Source organism: Diospyros lotus, chromosome 3, assembly GCF_014633365.1.
Source record: "Diospyros lotus cultivar Yz01 chromosome 3, ASM1463336v1, whole genome shotgun sequence".
Taxonomy (NCBI): Eukaryota; Viridiplantae; Streptophyta; class Magnoliopsida; order Ericales; family Ebenaceae; genus Diospyros; species Diospyros lotus.
In genome coordinates, this window is record NC_068340.1 from 26,977,320 (window position 1) to 27,001,464 (window position 24,145).

At 41.5% G+C, this 24,145-nt stretch overlaps 1 protein-coding gene across 1 annotated transcript in view; it reads right to left on the reverse strand.

Moving 5' to 3' along the window:
- Positions 1-24,145, reverse strand: part of LOC127796473 (mitochondrial fission protein ELM1) — a 57,281-nt gene that overhangs the window by 30,738 nt on the left and 2,398 nt on the right. Inside the window, exon 2 of the mRNA XM_052328626.1 lies at positions 1,028-1,266. Coding sequence (XP_052184586.1) covers positions 1,028-1,266 — 239 coding nt within the window. The remainder of the gene's footprint in view (positions 1-1,027; positions 1,267-24,145) is intronic.

The following is a 24,145-nucleotide window of genomic DNA, read 5'->3' on the forward strand; positions in this document are numbered from 1 at the left end:
GCTGATTGTGGATAGTGCTGGCTATAATCTCTGTTCTGATTTCAAGATGGCTGCGGTGAGAGATCTGACTGGAGGCTCCTCTGTTTTTCAGTCCTCCTTCAGCATCAGTGGTGTAATCTTTTGTTTCACTTGTGAACCTCCATTGGTTCATTATGGTGGTGTTTACAAACCCATGACAGCAACAAGAAAAGGATTGCAGCAAGATATGGCCGGCACTGATGGTGTCACTTGAACCAAATGTTGGAGAAGGGTGACAAAATTTAAGGATATTTTGGGGAGAGGGAAGAGGGGTGATTTTGGGGTTTAGGTCTTAGCATCACGTAACTCTACTTGGGGTATAGTTTAATTGTGGAGTTTAGGTGAATTTTAGCATCAGTTCATGTTAACGAATGCCACCTCAGAGTTCATTAACAGAGAATCAAGTGAGAGACTGAGGTTTAACAGAAATCAAAGTGCAGTGGTAATCAAGTGCGAGACGGGGTTTAACAGAAATCAAAGTACAATGGTTGTGATGAAAAAATTGAAGTACAATGACAAGTTTGTTATGAAGAGCGTTCAAGGACTACCCATGAAATTTCCCTATCCTAAACACTAAATTAAAATCCTTGCATAGTATTGACATAATAAATTGGTAGAGCAGAAAAATGGTTATGACACTCCACTCTCTTCTGTATCCACTTGACAAGCTGTGAAAATCAACCCCACAAGGAACAAGAGTCATTGTCTAGGATCACAGAGTTAACTGGTTGACAAGGTCCTTGACAAAAGACCAAAATGAAAATTAATAGACAACCATAAAGTTCAATTTGCTTCACCATGTACTTGTAAGGATGCAAGGAAGTTCTATCTAGAACTAGAAGTTAAAGTGCACGCCATTTCTTATAACCAAACCAAAAGACATCATAAAAGGTCATCCTCTCAGTTTTTTAATTTCTTTGATTTGGCGATGAGTCACAATTTGGAAGTAAATATATATCCACAAATAACTGCAGAACAGTTTATGTGGGCACTGAGTAAAAAAACGTACTTCTCAAAAGTCTCGCGAGCCATGGTAACAATTTTCTTCACATCAGCTTCTAAAATAGATGACAAGCCAATGTTGCCACCATTTTGTGTAGGCAGAGGTACAAGTTTCTTCCTTCCACCTGGTAACAGAATTTGCGAGTAACCATATATCTGCCTTATGATGTAATCTAATTTCCTGTGCAGAGAAACTGGGAGCCAGAGAAACCAGTCATTGACGACTCCTCTTGGCCTTGTAACCCGCTGCATGTCACAACAGACCAAGTACAACAGAAAAGTTTATATCAAGTCCAGAAATGACTAGATTTTGAGATTACTGCTCTAAAGGGCAGTTTCAATTTGCCATCTTGAAATACATTGCCTTATGGCTTAAATCACTCATAAACTACCTTAGTCTGTAGATGATATTTATTCATATTTCTCTAGCAACATCAATCCCCATACCAAATAAGGAAAAGGGAATACCAGAAAGAAATCCAGAAATTTTGACCAGATTTAAACACAAACATAAACCACACCCAGATGCACAAACTCACATGCATGCATGCAGAGTTTAATTGTAAATGAATATGGTAAGATTTTAAATCCCCTGCATAATCATGGTACTCGTTAAATAACAAAACTTTTAACATTATGCATCATATTAAGGTTGGCTGAATGAATTCTCTTGCTTTATGCTCTATCCATGGCAAAGAAATGAAATTTGTACAGCTGCACAGAAGCCTGAGGTAAGAAGAAAGTGTTTCATGATTTTTATCTACTTCCCAATTGAACTCTTAGCTTATTTTAGTTAATCAATCATCACCTTTTTCCTATTGAAATTCATATTAGCATTCAGCGTTCTGATAATATATAGTTGGTGGCAATTGTAGAAGAAATTGCACTGTTGATAAAGCCCCAATATATGTAATTTCCACTATAGTGGTGCAACAACCTTAGTGCAACATGAAGTGAGCAGAGTGGAAGAGAACCAAATGCTCAGATTTTAGAAAATGAGGGACCTTAATTAATCTCTAAGATGACACAATAACAGCTGATGATGCAACTTCAAAAATATAAATATGTACATAATGTGCCTGCTTTCTTATCCATCACCCTGAAAGAAGCCATCTTATAGCGATAGGATACACCTTTTTACATGCAAGACTACTACGTCAAAAACTTATCAGGAAAACAAAATTGCATAATTTTGAGTAAATCACTAAAGCATAACAGAGATTTGGAATTAATGAGCCAGAAATAGATATCGAATGATGCATGAACGGTGCTGATATATAGATGGATTTTATAACGAGAGGAGAGAAGATAACCCTATACTCCGTCAAGAAAATGTAGTTCCATGGGGATTCTAATAATCTCCATTGCGAGCAGCAGACCACAGGTTCAGGTTGTGCAAATAATCTCTTTGCAGAGCAAGAGTATAACTGAGAAAATGTAGTTCCATGGGTTATTTTCTCTTTACAGAAAATAACCCTTTCATCCTTACAAAATGGGGAGCCTTTTGTTCTCAAGATACCCTTTACCCTAGTCTCCTGTATCCTCCCCGCCAACTCCAATTGCCAACTTCATCTATGCACCTACTCCCTAAGGCTGAAGTGAAACCCTATGGTCTGTTTCATTCAATTATTTATTTTCATTTTTCTTATTCCAAGGATGCTACTCAAGATTTTGTTTTTATGAGTATTACCTTAGTGATAAGTCCCGAATCTGAGACTTATTCAATTCTGGAAATTATAGTAGTAGTGGGAATTCAAATTGGAGGGAGAGAGAGAATTTGAAAGGAGGAGGGCGAATTGAGAGAGAAAAGAGGGAAAGATTTATGATCTATTTCCTTAGCATAAATCCCATCCTCGGCACCTATTATCCTCTTATAGGCAGCCCCTTAGTTGTAATCAAAATTGTACAAGCTATTAGAGCTACAACTGTTTGGTACAACTATGGCTTATTATAACTACCAGAATAATTATAGCCTTGCCTTTAGCTACTAATTACATCCATGCCCTTGCCCGCTCTTTGGGGTCATGACATTTCCCCTCCCCTTGAGATCTTTCTTGTCCCCAAGAAAGGACAGAAGTTGGGCTGCTCAGGGGTACTGCTTCAGCAAGTCCGGTAGGTACTCCCAAGTTGTATTATCTAGGTGCAAGTGGCTCCATTGGACTAGCACTTCAATTAGGGGCAGTGTATCCTTGTAGGTGATCCTCCAGTCCACAATGGCTTGGGGTTCCATGGGCACCTCTCTGTCTTCGTCTACTAGGGAAAGATGGGGGCTGGTAGTGGCTGTTGGCTCCACTGCTTTCTTCAGCAGTGACACATGGAACACCAAATGAGTGGATATCCCCTCAGGCAATTGTAGCATGTAGGCTACCTTGCCTACTTTAGCAAGCACCGTGTATGACCCAAAATACATAGGGCTCAACTTAGAAATAGGAGTTGCTGAGAAAGATTGTTGGAGGAACCTCTTGACCTTCAGGCATACTCTGTCGCCCACATTGAATTCCCAATCACACCTCCTATTAGCCACTTGTTTCATCCTATTCTAAGTTGTTGTTAGTTCCTTCTTCAACAGTTATGTCACCCTCTGCCTTTATTGTAGATACTCTTCCACGACATGCACTGTTGTGGGTGCATTCATTAGGGCAGGTAGAAAAGGGGCTTGGTACCCAAATAATGCCTCAAACGAGGACTTCTTAATGGCACTATGGTAGCTTGAGTTGTACCACCACTGTGCCATAGATAACCATCTACTCCAACTCTTGGGTTTGGCAAAACACATACACCATAGGACTCCAAACATTGATTAATCTTTCAGTTTGCCCATCCATTTTCAGATGGTAAGCTGTTGACATATGCAGCCCTACCCCCAGGCCTTTAAACAGCTCCTGCCAAAAATGGCTTGTAAAGATCTTGTCCCTGTCAAACACCATTGATTTTGGAACCCCATGAATCTTGACCATCAAGTCAAGGAACTGTCTAGCCACCTCCTGGGCCGTGAATGGGTGGGTGAGACTTATGAAGTATGCAAATTTTGTTAACCTGTCTACAATCACCAATATAGCATCCCTGCCCTTTAATTTAGGTAGTCCTTCAATGAAGTCCATAGATACCCCTTCCCAAGCCTGTTCTAGAATGGCCAATGGTCGGAGTAGACCTAGTAAGGCCACATGCTCGTGCTTGCATCTCTGACAGGTAGGGTAGGACAATACAAAAGAACATCTGTCTTACCTTGTGATATGTAGCCCGAATTCCAAAATGGCCCCCAAGGGAGAGTCATGCAAGGATTGCAGAATCCTTCTTTTGAGCCCCTGATCATTCCCCACCACTATCCGGCCACGATATCTAATCAACCCCTTTGTCATGGCATACCCCCTGCTCCCAATAGGCTTTACATCCAGTTGCTCTTACAATTCTTTTAGCCACTCAATATTTTCATAGCTCTCTGTGACCTCCTTTACCCAATCAGGGACTACAGCTATGATGGCACTACAACTGGCCTATTCTTCTCATTTGAAGAGTGCATCGACCACTTTATTTTCTTTCCCTTGTGACGCAGCGTGTAGCACGAGTGTGAAGAAAACACACCAAAATAAACCCTTGAAAGAGCAAACTTTAATGGCCGAAGCTTGGCTTTCAAGAAGACGCAAAAACAAGACTGTTTTGCTAAGAAAACCCAAATAGGTTGCTGAAATTTGATTGATTAAAACTTGATTACAAACTCTAGATCCTAGGCATATTTATAGTATTTAGCTAATCCAAATCCATCTAATATTTGGAAAACAAAATCCAACTAGAATCATAATAGAAATAAATCATAAATAAAAGTTAACTAGAATCCTAATAAAAATAAAATCCTAATCAAACATGAAGTAGAATCCTAAATCAAGTAGAATTCTAAAACCTGAGAAGTATTAAAATAACATTATGGCACTACTATTTTGGTGATACTGTTCCGGTTTGGTTGTGTCAGCTTTGGGCCGAGTCTTGATTGGTGACCGCATCATTCACCTTCACTTGAGAAAAAATTCGACCTCGAATTTTGATTCTGTTTGGACAAATCCACATCCGGTAAGTATGAAGAGAGATTAGCCACATTGAATGTTTGGAAATACCCATATGATTAGGCAAATCCACAACATAAGCATTATCATTGGTCTTCTTCGTAATCTTGTAATGACCATATTTCTTTGATTTGAACTTTATTTGCTTTCCTGCTGGAATCCGTTCCTTTTTCAAGAATATCATGATTTCATCTTCAACCTCAAATAACTTGTGCTTCCTATGCTTGTCAGCTGTCGCCTTGTACTTCTTATTTGTGCAACCGTTGCTTGACATTTTCCTGAACCGCTTGAACTTTTTTGCTAAGGGAACATGAACAAAGACATTCCTCCCCTTCTTAGCCATATCTGGGTTGGCATGGGTCCAACCATCGCCATGTTTGTTTCCATCTGCCTCCACTGTATTATTACTGTTAGATTGAGGACGTTGAACATTCCATCTTGAGTGCTTTTCTAATATGGTAAATTTTATTATAGGTCATTCTCTTTTCATCAGCTTTCTTGATTTTGACTCCTCAACAGTTTTCGAATTCATCTGTAGATTTTTCTTGCCTGGAGAAGTATTATTTTGCAACTGTTTCGAATAAAAGCTTATTCCATGACTACCAGCAGTCTCTCCATCACTTAAAATATTGATACTTGAATCCTCCTTTGGTCTAAGCACTTGATCAGCTATAGCAGCAGTTGAGTTAACTAGCCTAGGAGATCGAACACTCCTATCCACAAAGAGACCCATGTGACCATCTTGCTTTTGCAATTGCAAAGGTGAATATGTTCTTATTGCCTTAGATTCAACCATGCCAGAGCTTGAATAAACTGTAGAAGGATTTGTTACCATGACCTCCATCTCCTTTACAGTCGCAAGTCGATCAGAAGAAACACCACCATCCTTGGGTTGCGAGGCAATGCTTGAGCCATCGGGACTGGAAAATACCCCAGTATGAGTCAATAACCTTTGAGTTTCTGTCATGTTAGCAGCATAAATCAGACCTGAGTTTGCAAACGTTGAGGTTGCTGGGACAACATAATCTTCGAAATCAAGTTCCACTTTAGAAGCTTTGGTTTGATTCTTTTCCACTATGGGTAACAAAGTATAACGCACACCTTCTTTCTCAAGCTGATATGTGTTCTTCCTCCCCGAGTGCTTAGCATCCACATCAAATTGCCAAGGCCTCCCAAATAAAATATGGCAAGCATCCATATCAACAATATCACAATAGACTTCATCGAAGTACTTACCAATAGAGAAAGGTACCCTGTAACGTTTATCCACATGTATGCCACCAACTTCTTTGATCCATCCAATCATGTAAGGGCTTGGATGTTTTTCAGGAGTTAACTGCATCTTTGCCACCACGTCTCTTCCTATGATGTTCTCCTGACTTCCACTATCAATAATCAACTCAAAGATTTTTCCTTTCACCGTACACCTCGTGCGAAAAAGCTTATGCCGTTGAGTAGTATCTTCATTCTTTTGAGATAGCATTAACTTCCTCACTACACAGGTATAATGCCCATGTCCATAATCTTCTTCGTCATCCTCCCTATCAGGCCCGCAATATACTTCCTCTTCAGCAACATCTTTCTCTTCCTTTTCTACAATGTTAACTGTTTTCCTCCTTGGACAATCACTAGATCGATGCCCAACCTCATTGCACTTGAAACATTTTAAAAGAATAGGCTTTGCATAAGGATTAGGGGATTTTGGAAGATTAGAAGTAGTACCTCGAATGTTTTCCCCCGTTGTAGCCTTATTAGGGTTGACTGTATGGGGTGGATTGGAGGGTTGCGCTCCTTGAACCGACTTGCCTTTATCAAAAGTTGGTTGTTTATTTTCATTCCCACTATACCGGTGATAGTTGTCATTATGAGATCTCTCACTCAACATTAACTCAGCCTTTAAAGCTAAATCCCTTGCTTGTTGCACACTCAGAACCATCTAAACCCCAATTTTATCACGAATAGCAGGCTTCAATCCATTCAAGTAACGAGCTGCTTGTTGATTGTCACTTTCTGACAATTGATTTCTCTTCGCCAATCGCAGAAACTCAGAGGTATATTCATTCACACTCTTCATTCCCTGTGCACATCTTTGATAAGCTTCAAACATATATTGTTCATAGTCAGGGGGCAAAAACCTACCTCTTAACAGCTGCTTCATTCGTCTCCATGTCTGAATTGGCAGTCGGCCTTCCCTCAATCTCGTTTCTCTTAATCGCTCCCACCAAACAAATGCACCGCACTTCAATCTATAAGCCACTAATTTTACTTGTCGTTCATCTGGGATCTCCATGTATTCGAAAAAACGGTCAACTTCAGTGATCCAATCCAGAAACCCCTCAATATCAAGATCTCCACTAAAGGTAGGAATATCAACTTTTAGTTTATACTCATCGTTGCCCCTGTGGTTGTGCTGATGCGCATTCCTCCTAACCCCTCTACCACCAGGGTTAGTTATTGCTCGACCAAAATCATCCTCTTCATCGCTATCTTCAATCACTGGTCTTCTAGGATTAACAAGGACATGATTAATGGGTGGTCTTCCCGCTCCGACTTGATTCACCCCATTATTCAGGTTCTTGTCATCATCAACTCGTAGTAAGGTGCCCAATTGGTTGCTATGTTGCTCCAATTGCTGCTGGATAGTACGAGTTACTTCTCGTTGTTCTTCGATTGCTCTCCAAACTGCGGACAACCCCTGATCATCGTCACGAGGCTGGTTACTACCGTTACCTTCAAGATTGGCCATCTGATTGGTTGATTAACCGCTCTGATACCACCTGACGCAGCGTGTAGCGCGAGTGTAAAGAAAACACACCAAAATAAACCCTTGAAAGAGCAAACTTCAATGGCCGAATCTTGGCTTTCAAGAAGACGCAAAAACAAGACTGTTTTGCTAAAAAAACCCAAATAGGTTGCTGAAATTTGATTGATTAAAACTTGATTACAAACTCTAGATCCTAGGCATATTTATAGTATTTAGCTAATCCAAATCCATCTAATATTTGGAAAACAAAATCCAACTAGAATCATAATAGAAATAAATCATAAATAAAAGTTAACTAGAATCCTAATAAAAATAAAATCCTAATCAAACATGAAGTAGAATCCTAAATCAAGTAGAATTCTAGAACCTGAGAAGTATTAAAATAACATTATGGCACTACTATTTTGGTGATACTGTTCCGATTTGGTTGGGTCAACCTTGGGCCGAGTCTTGATTGGTGACCGCATCACCTTGTCTGTAGTGAATCGTATAATCTAAACCCAGCAGCTTGGATACCCCCTTCCTCTAGAGTTGGGTATGTAATCTCTGCTACAACAAATACCTCAAGCTGTCATGATCAATCTTAATAATGAAGTGGTCACCCTCTAGGTAGTGCCTCCACTTGTCCACTGCCACCAAGATTGCTAGTAGCTCCTTAGAGATTAGATTCCTACTTTGTAGGACTAAATTACAACAACCTTAAATATAAACAAATCTAATAAAAAATAACTAAGAAAAATAAGATGCAACAGCAATATAAATCAAGATAAATCACGAAGGATAAATCAACAAATAACGAGCTCAGCAGCTTGGCCATTAGCTCGGCCCTCCATCAACTCGACTATTAGCTCAACAGCTCGGCCCTCCATCAGCTCGGCCTTCCATTAGCTCGGCAGCTCGGCCTTTTATCAACTCAGCCTTCCATCAACTCGACAGCTCGACCTAACAGCTTCCGATCTACACTCCCTCTCAAGCTAGGCTGAATATATTATTCAAGCCAAGCTTAGTACTTAGCTCATCAAATACTCTTCTTTGTAATGTCTTAGTTAGAATATCTACGATCTGGTTGTTTGTAGAAGTGTAGCTTAACTGAAAAATTCCTTCTTCTAATTTCTCTTTGATGAAGTGCCTGTCAATTTCTACATGTTTTGTTCAATCATGGTGGACAGGATTTTTTGGCAATACTAATAGCTGATTGGTTGTCACATAATACTAGTATTGGTTGTGCCATAGTCACCTGTAACGCTTGTAGCAACCTTTTTAGCCACATACCCTCACAGAACCTATGAGTCATAGCTCTAAACTCAACTTCTACGCTACTCCTAGAAACCACTGATTACTTCTTACTGCGCTAAGTAACTAAATTTCCCCAAACAAATGAACAATATCCCAAGGTTGACCTTCTATCAAAAATTGAATCTGTCCAATCAGTATTACTGTAGATTTTCACCCTTCTGTTCGCTATTTTCCTGAACATGAGCCCTTTGCCTGGAGTCAACTTTAGATATCTCAGAATCCAATATACAGCCTCTAAGTGTATTTCTCTAGGATCATTCATGAATTGGCTTACCACACTTACGGGAAAACCTATATCTGGTCTAGTATGTGATAAGTATATAAGTTTTTCTACCAATCTTTGATATCTCCTTTTATCCACTAGAGCACTTTCTTTGCCAACATCCAGTTTTGAAGTGGTTTCCATTAGTGTATCAGCTAGTTTGTATCCCAACATACTTGTTTCAGTAAGAAGATCTAGGGTATATTTTTGTTGAGAAACTGAAATTCCTTTTGGACCTTGCTACTTCCATGCCTAAGAAATATCTTAGGCTTCCTAGATCTTTGATTTCAAATTCTCTCGTTAGGACTTCTTTAAGATCCTTGATTTCAGAAATATTATCTCCCGTAACAATTATATCATCAACATACACAATAAGAATGGATATTTTACCTTCTAAAGAATGCTTGATGAACAATGTATGGTCTGCCTAACATTGGTTATATCCATACTTCTTGACTACCTTTGTAAACTTCTCGAACCAAGCTCTAGGAGACTGTTTGAGCCCATAAAGAGATCTCCTTAGTTTGCATACCTTGTTTCTTGCGAGGTTAGTTTCAAATTCGTGAGGAATTTCCATATATGTCGTCGTGTACCTAGCGTTTACCTAGGGTCTGAATTGGAATTTGGAAGGATCCAATAGAATTAAGACCAAGAATAAAGGGATTGGAGGGAGAATTAGACAAAAAGAAGGGAGAATTGCATAAAAACAAAGAGGGAGAGAGATTAGGGAGAAAGCAAAGGGAAAGCTGATTTCAATTATCAATTCAAAAGCATACATTCTCTAACTACTTCAACATATTTATAAGTTGTTCCAACCTATCTAATTGAGAGGTACAATTATTATCAGCAACCTAGAGTACAATATAGCAATACATGTAACTAACTACTATTATAATGACCATGAGAACCATGGGGATCCTTGGGGTTGTGACAATTCCCCCCCTCCTCGAGAGAATTCTTGTCCCCAAGAACTTACAACTATTGCGCCGCTATTTCTTCATCCAATACTAGCTCTCTTGATCTGGTTTATTCCTCTTTCTTTCTTTCTCCATCTAAGCCTATTCCTCTTTGCCCTTATGTTCTCAACAACTGGAACAAACCCCAGGTTGTTACCTCAGCTCGAACAATTGCAGTCAAGGCTACATCTACCTCCAAGGTGTAACAGACCATTTCCCTTGGGTTTGCAATAACTACCCAATTACGATTGCTAGTACCCGTAGACTGAGGATCCCATATGATGTCAAAACCTGTCAACATATCTACATCAATTGCCTTTAATGAATTTAGATGCTCCTTGTCGTAGGTAGCAGTTGAAACCCTAAAGCCTTCAAATGATGATCATTTTGAAATTCACCCATCCGACCAATTACCACATATGTCCTCCTCTTCTCATCTTCTTCAAAAATGATAGCAACACATTGACACACTGTTTAGGATCAGCAAGACTTCTTCCTACTGGTGTTGTCTTCACCTTATCGTTAGCTAAGGAGTCCTCTGCATTATCCAAAACTAAAGGCAATGGAACAGTGTCCTTAGGAACTCCACTATCAATTCCATTTCTTACAGAATTCTAATCCGGGACACCACCCAATCCTTCAGTCCATGCACTGGTCACCAAGGTAACGAGGTGGCCTTAGCTTCCTCGGTCACTTCATCAAATACTTCCCCATTTTCCTCTTGCAGCCTTTCGATAGTTACCACATGACGTATTATTTCTGCTTCTAACTTCTCAATCACAGTAGTGAAATTACTCTCCAATTCCAAAAATTCCTTGTTGCCTCCTGTTATTATCCGATTGACTGCATCATTCAGCTCTAGTTTTAGGCTTCCATGATTATCATTTGGAACATCCCCATCAAGAACTTATTTTCCAAAGGAATCGGGGTGTTCCCTTATTCTCCTTTTGCCCAAACGCCCTGAATCAAACCTCCGCAACTACTACTGCTGCTACTGTTACCGCCAGCACTGTCATTATAATCACATTCCTCGTCAATTCTGCTTAAAGCAGAACACTTCTTCTGCCCAAAATTGGAGATCAACAGTGAATCAGTTTTCTACCATCTTGACTGCTCATTCGGTTGCTCCATTTTAAAAAACTCCTCTTGGTTAAAACCTCTGCGATCATCATTTGAAACATTTCTTCTTGGTTTATCAAAGAATTCAACAGGAAGGATGACTTGATACATTTTAGATAGCGTCATCCAAAAATTATGTATTTCTTCACATATAACATTGTCGATCTCCTCACGCATTCTACTGACTTGATTATCTAATTTCCTTTCCCATGTCTGATGCTTCAGGCCAAACTTCTCATGATTTTTGTTGTATCCAACTGAGAATGTAGCATTCTTTTGCTGTAATTGAGAATCCATTTGTTTCATGTGTGCCCTGCTTTCCATGGCCGATTTTTCACAAACAATATACTTCTAAGTCCTAGTAGCAGGAGTTCTATACATGATGAATCCCCCCTTCTGTAAGCTATTTTGCTATAAATTAGAATCGCCTCAACACGGTCAACAATCTCCGATTTTCCAGCAAAATGAGTCGCCTACTGGTAATAGATCCAATTCCACCCCCGGGCTTACCTGTTGCAACAATCTCCTATACTCGCCACAAAGAGCCCCCCACTCTTCTTTACCCCTTCAATTCGAACAAGGTTAACCAGATTTCAAGCTGAAATGTTTTCCCCTTTACTCACAACCCAGACTTTAATTGAAATCAGTGCCTGCAGAAAAGAACCCGAATCATGATTGCAGCAGCTGAAGTCGTCAGTTTCGTTGCTGTTGTGAGAACAGTCTTTGATCCCTTTAGAAACAGATCAGAACCAATTAGCCACGTCACCTTTAATTATCAGCCGACGCACACCTCCTTGTGCGTCGGAATCAATTCCGAGATTTACCCAGAAATTTCCTTGTTGCTTCTATGTCTCCAACGCCTAATTCTCTGGAATTGTCAGAATTGCACCAAAAGAAAAACCGAAGGCTAAGGAATTGCTGTAAGTGTTACCGAAACACGTTTCTGATTGGCCTCTGTCACGGCTTGGCCGGACAACACGCCTTATCCTAGTTCTAATGCAAACTAGGATAGTTTAATGCTCGCACCAAGAATAGTAACCAGCGAGAAAAAGAGAAGAAGAGAGAGAGCAATCCAGAAAAGAAAGAAAGAACAGAGAGGATAAGAATAGAGGGAATGAGAGAATTGGAGAAGGAAACAATGGAGAATTCTGTTGTTCATTCATAATCCATCTCAGTGAGGGGGAGCGGATATATGCTCACGCCTGGGGAAGATTCCCTGCCAAGTGGGGTCTACTCCCATAACAAACTCGGGATTCCTTGCCTAGCTGTACCGAATTCTTCTAGAAAGCCTAACAGAAAAACAACTACTCTAAGGAATAAAAACAACAGCAGCTAATAACTAATCAGCTATTAAACTAAGCAGAAAAATTAAATTCAAGTCTCGGAAAGGGTCTCCTCTTGACATTTCCCCCGCCTTAACAATTTTCTTGTTCTCAAGAATTGCTAAGGAGATTAACGGTTCTTGTAAATTGCTTGAGGAGATCGGGTAGATACTCCCAGGTGCTATCTTCCGGGGGTCTTCCCTGCCACCTAACCAACACCTGCATGAGTGGAGCCCCATGTCTGTAGATCACTCTTCGCTCCAAAATGGCCTCGGGTTCCACGGTTTGCCCAGCTCCTACGGGAATGGTTGGTAGGATTGAACTGATAGGCTGCTCACCCACTGCCTTCTTAAGAAGAGATACATGAAATACCGGGTGGATGAGCGATCCTGCTGGTAGCCGAAGTCGATATGCCACTTTGCCCACCCTGGCCTCGATAGGAAACGGCCCATAGTACTTAGGACTGAGCTTGGTCACCCTTTTCTGCGTGAGGGACTTGAGGTGAGGATATTTTAATCTCAAATATACCTTGTCTCCCAATTCAAACTCTCGTTCGCTCCTTTTTCTGTCCGCGAACTGCTTCATGCGGTTCTGAGCTAAGGCCAACTCCTGCTTCAGCTGTTGTGTCACCTCTCTCCTCCTTCGCAAGTAGTTATCCACCGCAGCTACCCTAGATTCGCCTTCTACTGCAGGTATAACCGACGGTTGGTACCCAAACAAGGCTTCGAATGGAGACATTTTGATGGAGGAATGGTGGGAAGTATTGTACCAGCATTGAGCTAATGGCTAGCCATTTGTGCCACTCCTTGGGCTGTATTAGGCAGATGCACCTCAAATAGGTCTCAAGACTTTGGTTCACCCTCTCGGTTTGGCCGTCCGTTTGAGGATGATAGGCAGTGGACATGCTCAGCTTCATTCCTATTGATCGCATCAGTTCCTGCCACATTATACTGGTGAAGATTCGATCCCGATCTGAAATTATAGTCTTGGGAGTCCCATGTAATGTAATATCCTAAAATTTGGGAAATAAATAATGATTACTAATTTGGTCGGAGCAATTAATAATTGTTAAATATTTGTGGGTTAAAAGGCAATATTAAATTGTTTAGGTATTTGGAGAATTAAGTAAAATGTTTATTTATGAGAAAATAATTATTTATTAAGGAATATTTAGGAAAAGATTAAAATAAAGTAATTTGGGAAAATTTCTAGAATGTTTGATGTATAAGTGCAATAAAGGAAATGAGAGTTAGGGGTGTATGTGTAGGTTTTTGGAAGTTATGGGTTTAAGTGTAGATTTTCGGAAGTGACAGGAAGTCATTATAAAATTAATTAAGTGTGTCTTTATTACCAAGGAAGCAGCCAGCCCAGTGGCCGCGTGCGCGCTGGTGCTGGCGTGAGGCGCGGGATCGAGCCAAGGGGCTGGCGCGCGCGCTGGGGAAGGAATTAATATTTTTGGGCAGCAAGGGAGCGCTGAAACGGCGCCGTTTTGGGGCGCCAGTACAGGCCCCTTGCGCAACCACGTGGCGCGCGCTGGCGCGTCCAAGCGGCTGCTCCCCCGCCCCACTTATTTTGCACGCTTTTTAAGGCCAAATTGGCCATGTTTTTCTGCCGACTTAGCTACTTTAAATTGCCTCAATTAAAGGTAAAATTGAGATTAAGTTGGGAGGAAATCAGTGAGCGAGCAGGAAGCATCTGGAAGAAGAAAATGGCGCGTTGAGGCTGGAAAGGGCGAGAAAAATTGGGAGAAGTTGGAAATTTAGTCAAGTTTAATTGTGATTTGATTACTCTGGTAAGTAGATGATTATGTATTATTAATTTGTATGATTAGAATTTAATTATAAGTTTAATTTTATTAAGTTTGGGTGATTAAGTTTGGTGTGTAGGTATATAAATTCACTGGCGTGAGAGTGTATAATATTTTGTCTATGAGCATGGGTGTAAGTATATGTATATATGTGGAGGGTGAATTTTGGTGACCATTTAATCGTGGAAAGTGAGCAGTACTTGAGTTGGGCTTGATGTGGTGATAAGCAAAGGAATATATATGTAGATAAATATGTTATGGTTGAGATAGCAGTGAATTGTGTGTGGTCGTGAATATAAGAGAATGGTTTTAATAATAAATATAAGTGGAGTATATGTTTGTTGATAATACATAATTGGAATTTATGATTTCATTAATTATCAGGAAACGCTATTTCGCAGTGGGAGGTCAGGAAAGGCAAGAAATAGCCGCATAAAGGCAAGCTCTTAACCCTCTTCTCACGTTATTTATTTCCCGTAAAAGTCTTTGAGGTTTCTTATACTCTAAACCCTCCCTCACCTTGACTCGGTTCTACGCATAAATAATAATAATCCGCGTAGTAATCATTTTACGACTTTTATTTTATTAATAAGTTTATTGTTAATGGGATAAGCTAAGTAATGATGTCATGGCGTCTTTTATTTCAACCGTCACGGAGCTTCGTATCGCTCCGCTTTCCTTGGGAATGATGCCGAACCCGTTGGGGTTAGGTTCTTAGAGAAATTGGTTATGGTTAGAATTAAGAAAATGTGTTAAAGAGTTTATTATGTATGTTGAGATGACTTTATGTGAATGAAAAGTAATAAGAATGGTATTACGATGTTATGTGGTTATGTACATGAGGAGTTATGAGTTATGGAAAAATGTTATGTAAAGTTAAGCTGGGAAGATATAAAGTCAATAATGTCAGTAAGTGTGTCTAAGGGTATGGGTACAAAGCCACTGACTGTTGATCGTGGGTCGTGGCAGTTGATGGCTGGATGTATGGGCGCCAGTCATCGGTTGTTACGATAAGCGCTAGACGGCCAGAAGAGCTGGTACTCCAGATTCCCGCCTTGGTTTGTGCATTTCATGATGTGTGTGCTACAAAGGGCTGGGTTGCATTCACGTGGGGACATGCTTTGTGTGTGACGGGATGTGTGAACATTTGCATGACCCGGTTGGTCCAAGAGCCAATTTGGGTATCCTAGATGAGCATATGCATTTAGAGCATGTCGCATGTGTGAATTCTTATGTGTGGGCGTAGCAGGGCCTGATGCTTGGTTTATGGGGGCCTTGCCATCACGTTTATGCTGCAACGGAAGCCCTTGCATTTCTTATGTGTTGCATTGCATGGTTCTAATGTTACTGTTATTCTGGACGGGAGTACCGTGCCAGGTGTCGGGAGTACCGACTCATGTGAGCTTCGGCTCGGCTTAGATATTAGCTCGGGGTTGGCCCGAGGGAAGACCAAGATCGCGGAAGTATATGATTATGTGATGTATGACATGATGAACACATGAGAATATGATGGGAATCAGGAAAAGTATGTAACAAGTATCAGGAAAAGACAAAAGTTGAATGTCAGGAAAAGCCGACCATGTCAGGAAAAGGCTGGTCTAAGAGAATGATGATATGGTAGCCTATGTTAGGCTACAACAGGTTTGTATGTGGGACCCGGGTGCCAATGTTTGACTTATGTGGGCCCCTGGTTCCTTATGTGCAGTTTATTTTATGTTATGCATGTAGAAGTAAGGTATGTATAGCTCATGACATGGCGTGATTTCATTGACATGAATTGCATGGGGTGTCATGGGAAGAGTCCTATCCTAAACCCGTAACTTTCTTTCTAGAGCTTGCTGAGTCTCGCGACTCATGTTGTTTTACATCATTCCAGGTCAGCATATCCTGAGATCGCAGGTGTGTTCATCGGGGTTTGGGTCCAGACCGTCATGTCATGGTAGCAAGTGCAGAGCTCTCCCAAACCTAGATCCTGGGTGTCATCGTGTCTTAATAAGGTTAATGTTTATGTTTTCAGAGTTTGTCGTATGTTATGTAAGCCCAAGTGGGGCCCAAGTGATGAATGGTTGTAAAGATTATGATGAGATGTTATAATAAAGAAAAATTATGATTTCAAAAAGGGTTATGTGTGTGTTGTAGGTGCGTCATTGTTCGATATCATTTTTATAATGACCCTCTCACGGATCCTCTATCCGCGGTAGGGGCTCCGGGAGGCGGGCCGTTACATGTAATTTAACCACCCTATCCAAGAAGGCTCTTGCCACTTCTTGAGCTGTGTATGGATGGGTTAATCCAATGAAGTGTGCAAACTTGGTTAACCTATCCACCACCACTAAGATGCTATCTTTTCCTTCAGACCTTGGCAATCCTTCCACAAAGTCCATTGATACGCTTGACTAAGCCTGATCAGGAATAGGCAAAGGCTGTAATAGCCCGGGGTAGGCTATTGTCTCTGATTTACACCTTTTACAAGTGTCACAAGCTTGCACCATCCCCTTAATCTCAGACTTCATCCTCAGCCAATAGAAGACTCGCCTTACCCTCAAATATGTGTTTTGTTCTCTTCAGTGTCCCCCCATGGGCGATGCATGCAAGGCCCGAAATATCTTCTCCTTTAGGTTTGCCTTATCCCCGATTACTACCCTTCCCTGGTACCTCAGCATCCCTTGATTTAAGGTGTAGCCTTTGCCCACGTTTGCCCCCAATGCTAGCCCTTCCAGCAGAGGTTTAAGCCTCTCATCCCCATCATAACTGTCAATCACCTCAAGGTACCATTGGGGAATCACTTCGGTAATGGCTGCCGAACTTCCTACTTCATGGCACCTTGATAATGCGTCGGCAACAACGTTTTCTTTCCCTCTTCGGTACTGAATAAGGTAGTCCAACCCCATGAGCTTGGCCATCCCTTTCTTTTGCAACTGTGTTTGAAGTCTTTGTTGTAGCAAGAACTTCAAACTCTCATGGTCAGTCTTGATTATAAATCTCCCTCCTTCTAAGTAGTGCCTCCATTTCTCCACAGCCATTAGAACTGCTAGGAACTCCTTCTCGTATATGCTGAGTTCCAAGTGTTTAGGACCAAGCACTTGGCTTAGGAATGCTAGTGGTCTTCCCTCCTGAACCAGGACCGCACCAATTCCATTTCCACTAGCATCGGTCTCCAGAACAAAAGCCTTGCTGAAATCTAGCAGACCAAGGGCTGGCACTCGACTCATGGCCATTTTCAGTTCCTCAAAAGCCTCCTCTGCCTTGGGCCCCTAGCTGAAACCCCCCTTCTTCAATAATTCCGTTAGCGGTTTGCTAATTATTCCATAGTTCCTTACAAACCGACGATAATACCCGATTAAACCCAAGAATCCCCTCAAAGCCCTTACTGAATTTGGCCTTGGCCAAGACACCATAGCCTCCACCTTTCGAGGGTCTGTGCTCACTTCTCCTTGGGATATAATATGTCCCAAATACTCCACCTGCCCTTGGCCAAATGCGCACTTGGACCTCTTAATAAATAGCTAGTGAGATCGGAGGATATCAAGGGTGACTCTAAGGTGAGATAAGTGTAATTCAAATGAGGGGCTATAAATGAGTATGTCATCAAAGAATACCAGTATGAATTTTCGAAGATGAGATTCAAAAATAGTGTTCATAAGGGATTGAAAAGTTGTTGGGGCATTGGTGAGTCCAAAGGGCATCACCAAGAATTCGAAATGCCCATGATGAGTTCTAAAAGCTGTCTTGTGGATGTCCTCGGGTTTCATTCGAATCTGATGGTAGCCCGAGCGCAAGTCTAGCTTAGAAAAGAGTCAAGCATTGTGTAGCTCCTCCAACAGGTCTTCTATCAAAGGGATGGGAAATTTATCTTTGATGGTTATAGCATTTAATTGGCGGTAGTCCACACAAAACCGCCATGTTCCATCTTTCTTTTTAACCAAAAGGACGGGAGAAGCAAAGGGACTTTGGCTGGGTCGGATGATGGTTTGTTTAAGCATCTCCCTCACCAATTTCTCAATTTCATTTTTCTGGAATGGGGGGTAGCGGTAAGCTCTGATGTTGACAGGCTCAGTTAGTGGTTTTAGGTGGATGGCATGGTCATGGACTCGGGTAGGGGGAAGTGTTTGAGGCTCAAAGAAGAGATCCTCGTACTCAGCCAGCAATTTATTAAGGAGATCTAAGCAACGTACCTGTCCGGGCCCTTCTGAGTTTATACTAACCGTTAAGCACGACTCTCCTTGCAGTGCTGGGCCTGCCTGGACCTCCTCTGCTGCTGTGATTGAGAAAAGTTGCGGCCAACACCCCCATTTTCCCTTGATCGCCCTCTGCGGTCTCCTTCCTGACATCATCTTACACACCCCCACTTCCTTCCCTTCGGACAATGTCATTTTCCTCCCCTCTTTCTCAAAGGACACCTCCATCCTGTTGAAATCGAAACTAATGGGGCTCACCTCTTTCATCCAATCTACCCCTAGGACTACATCACAGCCCCCTAGCTGCAGGAGCCTCAGGTCTGTTTCGAATTTTTCTCCTTGCATTTCCCAACAAAACTCGTTACATGCTGAATTACTCATCACCCTTTGGCCGTTAGCTACTGTTACACTCAAAGGGAGAGTCCCTGTGAGTTGACACTTCAGCCTTCCTGCAGTGTTCTCATCCAAGAAGCTATGGGTGCTTCCGCTATCTATTAAGATCATAAGATAATTACCTTTACAGCGTCCTCCCACCTTAATGATCTTGTTATTAGCCACTCCCTTCAGAGCGTGAATGGAAATCTCCCCATTGTTCTCCGTTACTTCCTCCTTGCTGTCTCCACCCGTTTCCTCTTCTTGGTTTCCTTCCTCGTCTCCTTCCAATAAGAGAATTTGCCTCTTGCAAGGCTGTCCTGGGTGATACTTGTCACCGCATCGAAAACAAAGGCCAGCCAACCTCCTCTGCTCCCTTAATTGTTCCCCAGAAGGAACCGAGCTTGATCGGCCCGCACCTTTTATCATCTGGTTACCCCTTGCCGCCTCGCGGGGGTAACTCCTTCCCCCGGCAAGGTTGGCTCCGATATGCACTCCTCGCTGCTGTAGCCTCTGCTTCCTCATTAATGCCTCCACCGACATCTCTTGCAGTCGGGCGCTTTCAGATGCTTGCTCCACTGTCCTCGGCTTCATCATTTTGACCACTAGTCGTAGCTCCTCGTTCAAGCCGCTCAAGAAGCTTGACACGAAGTAAGCCTCGGAGAAATGTGGGTTGTGACCGATCATAAACGATCTTAACTCCTCAAACTTCTGCAAATAGGCATCTACACTTCCCGTTTGTTTAAGCTTATTGAACTCTTCTATCGTATATGCCATGCTCCTCTCTCTGAATCGCTCACAAAGCTTTTCAGAGAACTCCTCCCACGTATAATCTCCCCTCACACTCAGACACCCTTGGAACCAGGCATCCACCGCTACATTAAAGTAGGCAGCGGCTAATAACACCATCTGCCCTCTGGGTATATTATGCCAGCTGAACACCCTCTCACACTTCCTCAACCACCATCGGGGATTAGCTCCTTCGAACACGGGTATCTCCATCCTAGGCATGGTGAACCCTAGAGGATGGCCGTGAGACTGCTCAATCCTCTCTCTGCCCACGACCCCTTCTAACTCTTCGTCTTGCTCTACCTCAACCTCAGATGTACCTTCCCTCCTGTGCGTTCTATTCCTTGGTAAAACCGGGTCGTCCCTCTCGCGCAGAGGAAAATTAGGAGCCATCCTTACCGTATTCTGGCATGTAAACATGAGCATAAACTGCTGCATGTCCTCCCGTAGTCTCATCATGGATCCTTCCAACCTCTGTTCCAGTCCTGCCAACGATCCTTCTAGCTTGCGATCCATTGCTACGATCGCTTCATGGTTCCTTTCCCCTCGAATCTCCAGTTGGTCGATTCTCCCTTGAAATTCTGACACAGTCGAGCTAACCTGCTACAACTGTGTCTCAAAGTTCTTCATGCGGGTGCCCTCCGCCATTTCTCAAGCTACAGACTCCGCCAAGAACCGATGGGCTCTAATACCAAGATTGTCACGGCTTGGCCGGACAACACGCCTTATCCTAGTTCTAATACAAACTAGGATAGTTTAATGCTTGCACCAAGAATAGTAACCAGCGAGAAAAAGAGAAGAAGAGAGAGAGCAATCCAGAAAAGAAAGAAAGAACAGAGAGGATAAGAATAGAGGGAATGAGAGAATTGGAGAAGGAAACAATGGAGAATTCTGTTGTTCATTCATAATCCATCTCAGTGAGGGGGAGCGGATATATGCTCACGCCTGGGGAAGATTCCCTACCAAGTGGGGTCTACTCCCATAACAAACTCAGGATTCCTTGCCTAGCTATACCGAATTCTTCTAGAAAGCCTAATAGAAAAACAACTACTCTAAGGAATAAAAACAACAACAGCTAATAACTAATCAGCAATTAAACTAAGCAGAAAAATTAAATTCAAGTCTCGGAAAGGGTCTCCTCTTGACAGCCTCCAATATTCACTCGCTCCTTTTTACCTTCAAATTCAAACGAGAGGTGATCAAAATTATTGTATCGCCAAAGCCGCCTGGCTTTGTTTCACTGCCATGATTGCAAGACTTTGAAACTTCTTGTGATATAATTGGCTCAACTCAGCCTCTTACAAATCGCCCTCTCTGTGACACCTTTCGATTCAAAATCACCTGGGTTGTTCATCTACAATTTTTTACCAATGCTTACTGAATTTCACAACCTAGCCTCACAGCCGACTTCACCTTCACACGCCGATTGATAACTTCAAATTTGTAGGGTTTGCAGGTGATTGATTTTCAGGTTGTTGTTGGTATTCCCAAAACAGATATTCTTGAGGATTGTTTGGCGTATTCTCCCTCTGAATATCAGATTTGGGATCATAAGGTTGGTCTTCAAAAAAAGTTACATCCATTGACGTAAAGAATCTCTTAAGACTTAGAGAGTAACATTTATAACCTTTTTGGTGGGGAGAGTAGCCAAGAAATATACATTTGATGGACTTTGGGTCAAGTTTGCTCCAAAATTGAGAGTGAATGTGATCAAAAGAGGTGCGCAGCCAAAAATCTCGAGAGGAAGTTGAGAAAAAACCCGGGTGTGGGGAAAAAAAGCAAGGAGAAGCTGACTTGGAGTGTGATGTTTGAGGATTCATGAGGGCATTCTATTTATAAGATAGGTGGCTGTAAGAATAGCCTTACACCAAAAATATTTAGGAACATGGATGGAGAACAATAAGGATCTGGCCACTTCCAATAGGTGTCTATTCTTGCGTTCTACAACCTCGTTTTGTTGGGATGTATCTACACAAGAACTTTGATGAATGATGCCTTGTTGTGACAGATAAGTGCCTAGAATGGTATTGAAGTATTCTTTGGCATTATTTGTTCTTAGCCTTTGCACCATGGAATGGAAGGTTTGAAAAATGTGGCGAGCTTTAGACTTTTCTTTCATTAGAAAGACCCAAGTAAGACAAGTATAGTCATCAATAAAGGAAATAAACCACCGAGCCCTGATAACATTTTTTACTCTAGAAGGCCCCCACACATCACTATGGATCAAAGAAAACAGATAGGATGGAGTGTAAATTTGACTAGGATAATTAGTCCGAAGATGCTTAGAATATTAACAAATTGCACATTGAAACGTGTGTATTTGAATACTTGAACAAAGAAGGGAACAATTTATGAAGGTAAGCAAAGTTTGGATGTCCTAATCTATAGTGCCACAACATAATTGCACTCTTATTTGAACGAAAAGTAGAGAAACAAACAGGTGGAACAGAGTAGCAATTGCTGGAATTTACTTCAATTTTTGAATCAGTCCTTTTAAGAATGTAGAGCCCTGAACATGCCTCAGCACTGCCAATCATCTTCCCCGAAGTCTGATCCTAAAATTCACACACATTTTTTGAGAATTTTGCAACACAATCCATATCAATAGTGAATTTACTAATAAATAAGAGGTTGCAGTCTAGGTTAGGCACAAAAAGTACAACATGTAGCGTGAAACTAGTGGACAACACAACCGATCCAATACCTGCCACCTTTGATAATGAGACATCTGCAATCCTTACCTTCCAATCTTTGTCACATGGCTGAAAATTGGTTAACAGTGCACTATTTCCAGTCATGTGGTCAGAAGCTCCTGAGTCAACAATCCATAGAGTAGATAGCTTACTTTTAGCAGTAAAAACATGTAAAGCATTACTTTTGTGGGCTATAGAACCCGCTGCTATTGTAGAGGCCTGAAGTTGTGTCTTACCAAAAGTATTCTGCAGCCACTCCATCTATTCTTTGCTAAATAAGCTCAAATTTAAGGTAGCAGCAATGTCTTCGGTGGTTGTTAGGTTACCCCTACTCCACCTTTCACATGCTGGTTTCCAATCCGGAGGCTTGCCATGGATATCCCAGCATGTATCCTTTGTGTGATTGGTCTTGTGACAATGGTCACACCAAGGACAACCCTTCTTTTGCTTGATATTTGTTGGGTTGCCTCCTCGAGTAAATAGGGCAGAGTGTTCCAGGCTTGGATTTGAAGGCTTTAACATTAGTTTCAACCTACTATCTTCTCTACAAACCTCAGCAAACGCCTCCCTGATACTTGGTAGAGGTTTTTTTGCCAAGAATCCTACCTCTCATGCAATCTAGATTTTTATTTAAACCAACCATGAACTTATACAGCTGCTTCTTCTCCACTATTTTCTTGTATTGTGTTGAATCTTCAATGCACTTCCATTTAATAGTGTCACACTTATCCAATTGAAGCCAAAACTTATTCAAGGAATTGAAGTATTGAGTGAGTTTAGACTCACCTTGCCTTAGGTCATCAAGAATTACTCTCTATCTCAAACAACTTGGAGGTATTCTCAATATGGGAGTAGGCTTCCCTAGCAGCCTCCCAAATTTCTTGTGTTGTGTCATATACCAAGAAATTCTCACCTATCTCATTGTTCATTGAATTATTTAGCCAAGACATCACCATGTTGTTCTCGGCCTTCCAGATCCGGTGCTATGATTCCTCATCCTTCGGTTTGCTAGCAGCTCCGGTTAGATAATCATCTTTTCCTTTTCCACATATAAACATCATCACCGATTGTGACCATTGAATGTAGTTTTGGCCATTCAATTTGTGACTGGTGATAATAAACGAACTGTTGTTATCTGTTTTTACAAAATTGGTGGTTTGGAAAGGAATAATCTCGGATGACTGGCTACTTTTGCCGGCCATGATGTAAGTCGATCAGGTCCGACAACTATAGAAGGGATGGATTAGTGAAGCGGTGGATAAAGGCTAGGGTTAACAAAGATAAGGGAGAAAAGAATTCAGCTCTGATACCATGCAAAAATCCTCTTTTTGGGAGAATAATACGCTGTGTTTATTCCCTTGGGAATGCCACAAATATATACACAATGGATCCTAAGAATTCTCCTAGATTTTAAATATTATATTCCTACTTTGTAGGACTAGATTACAACAACCTTAAATATAAACAAATCTAATAAAAAATAACCAAAAAAGATAAGATGTAACAGCA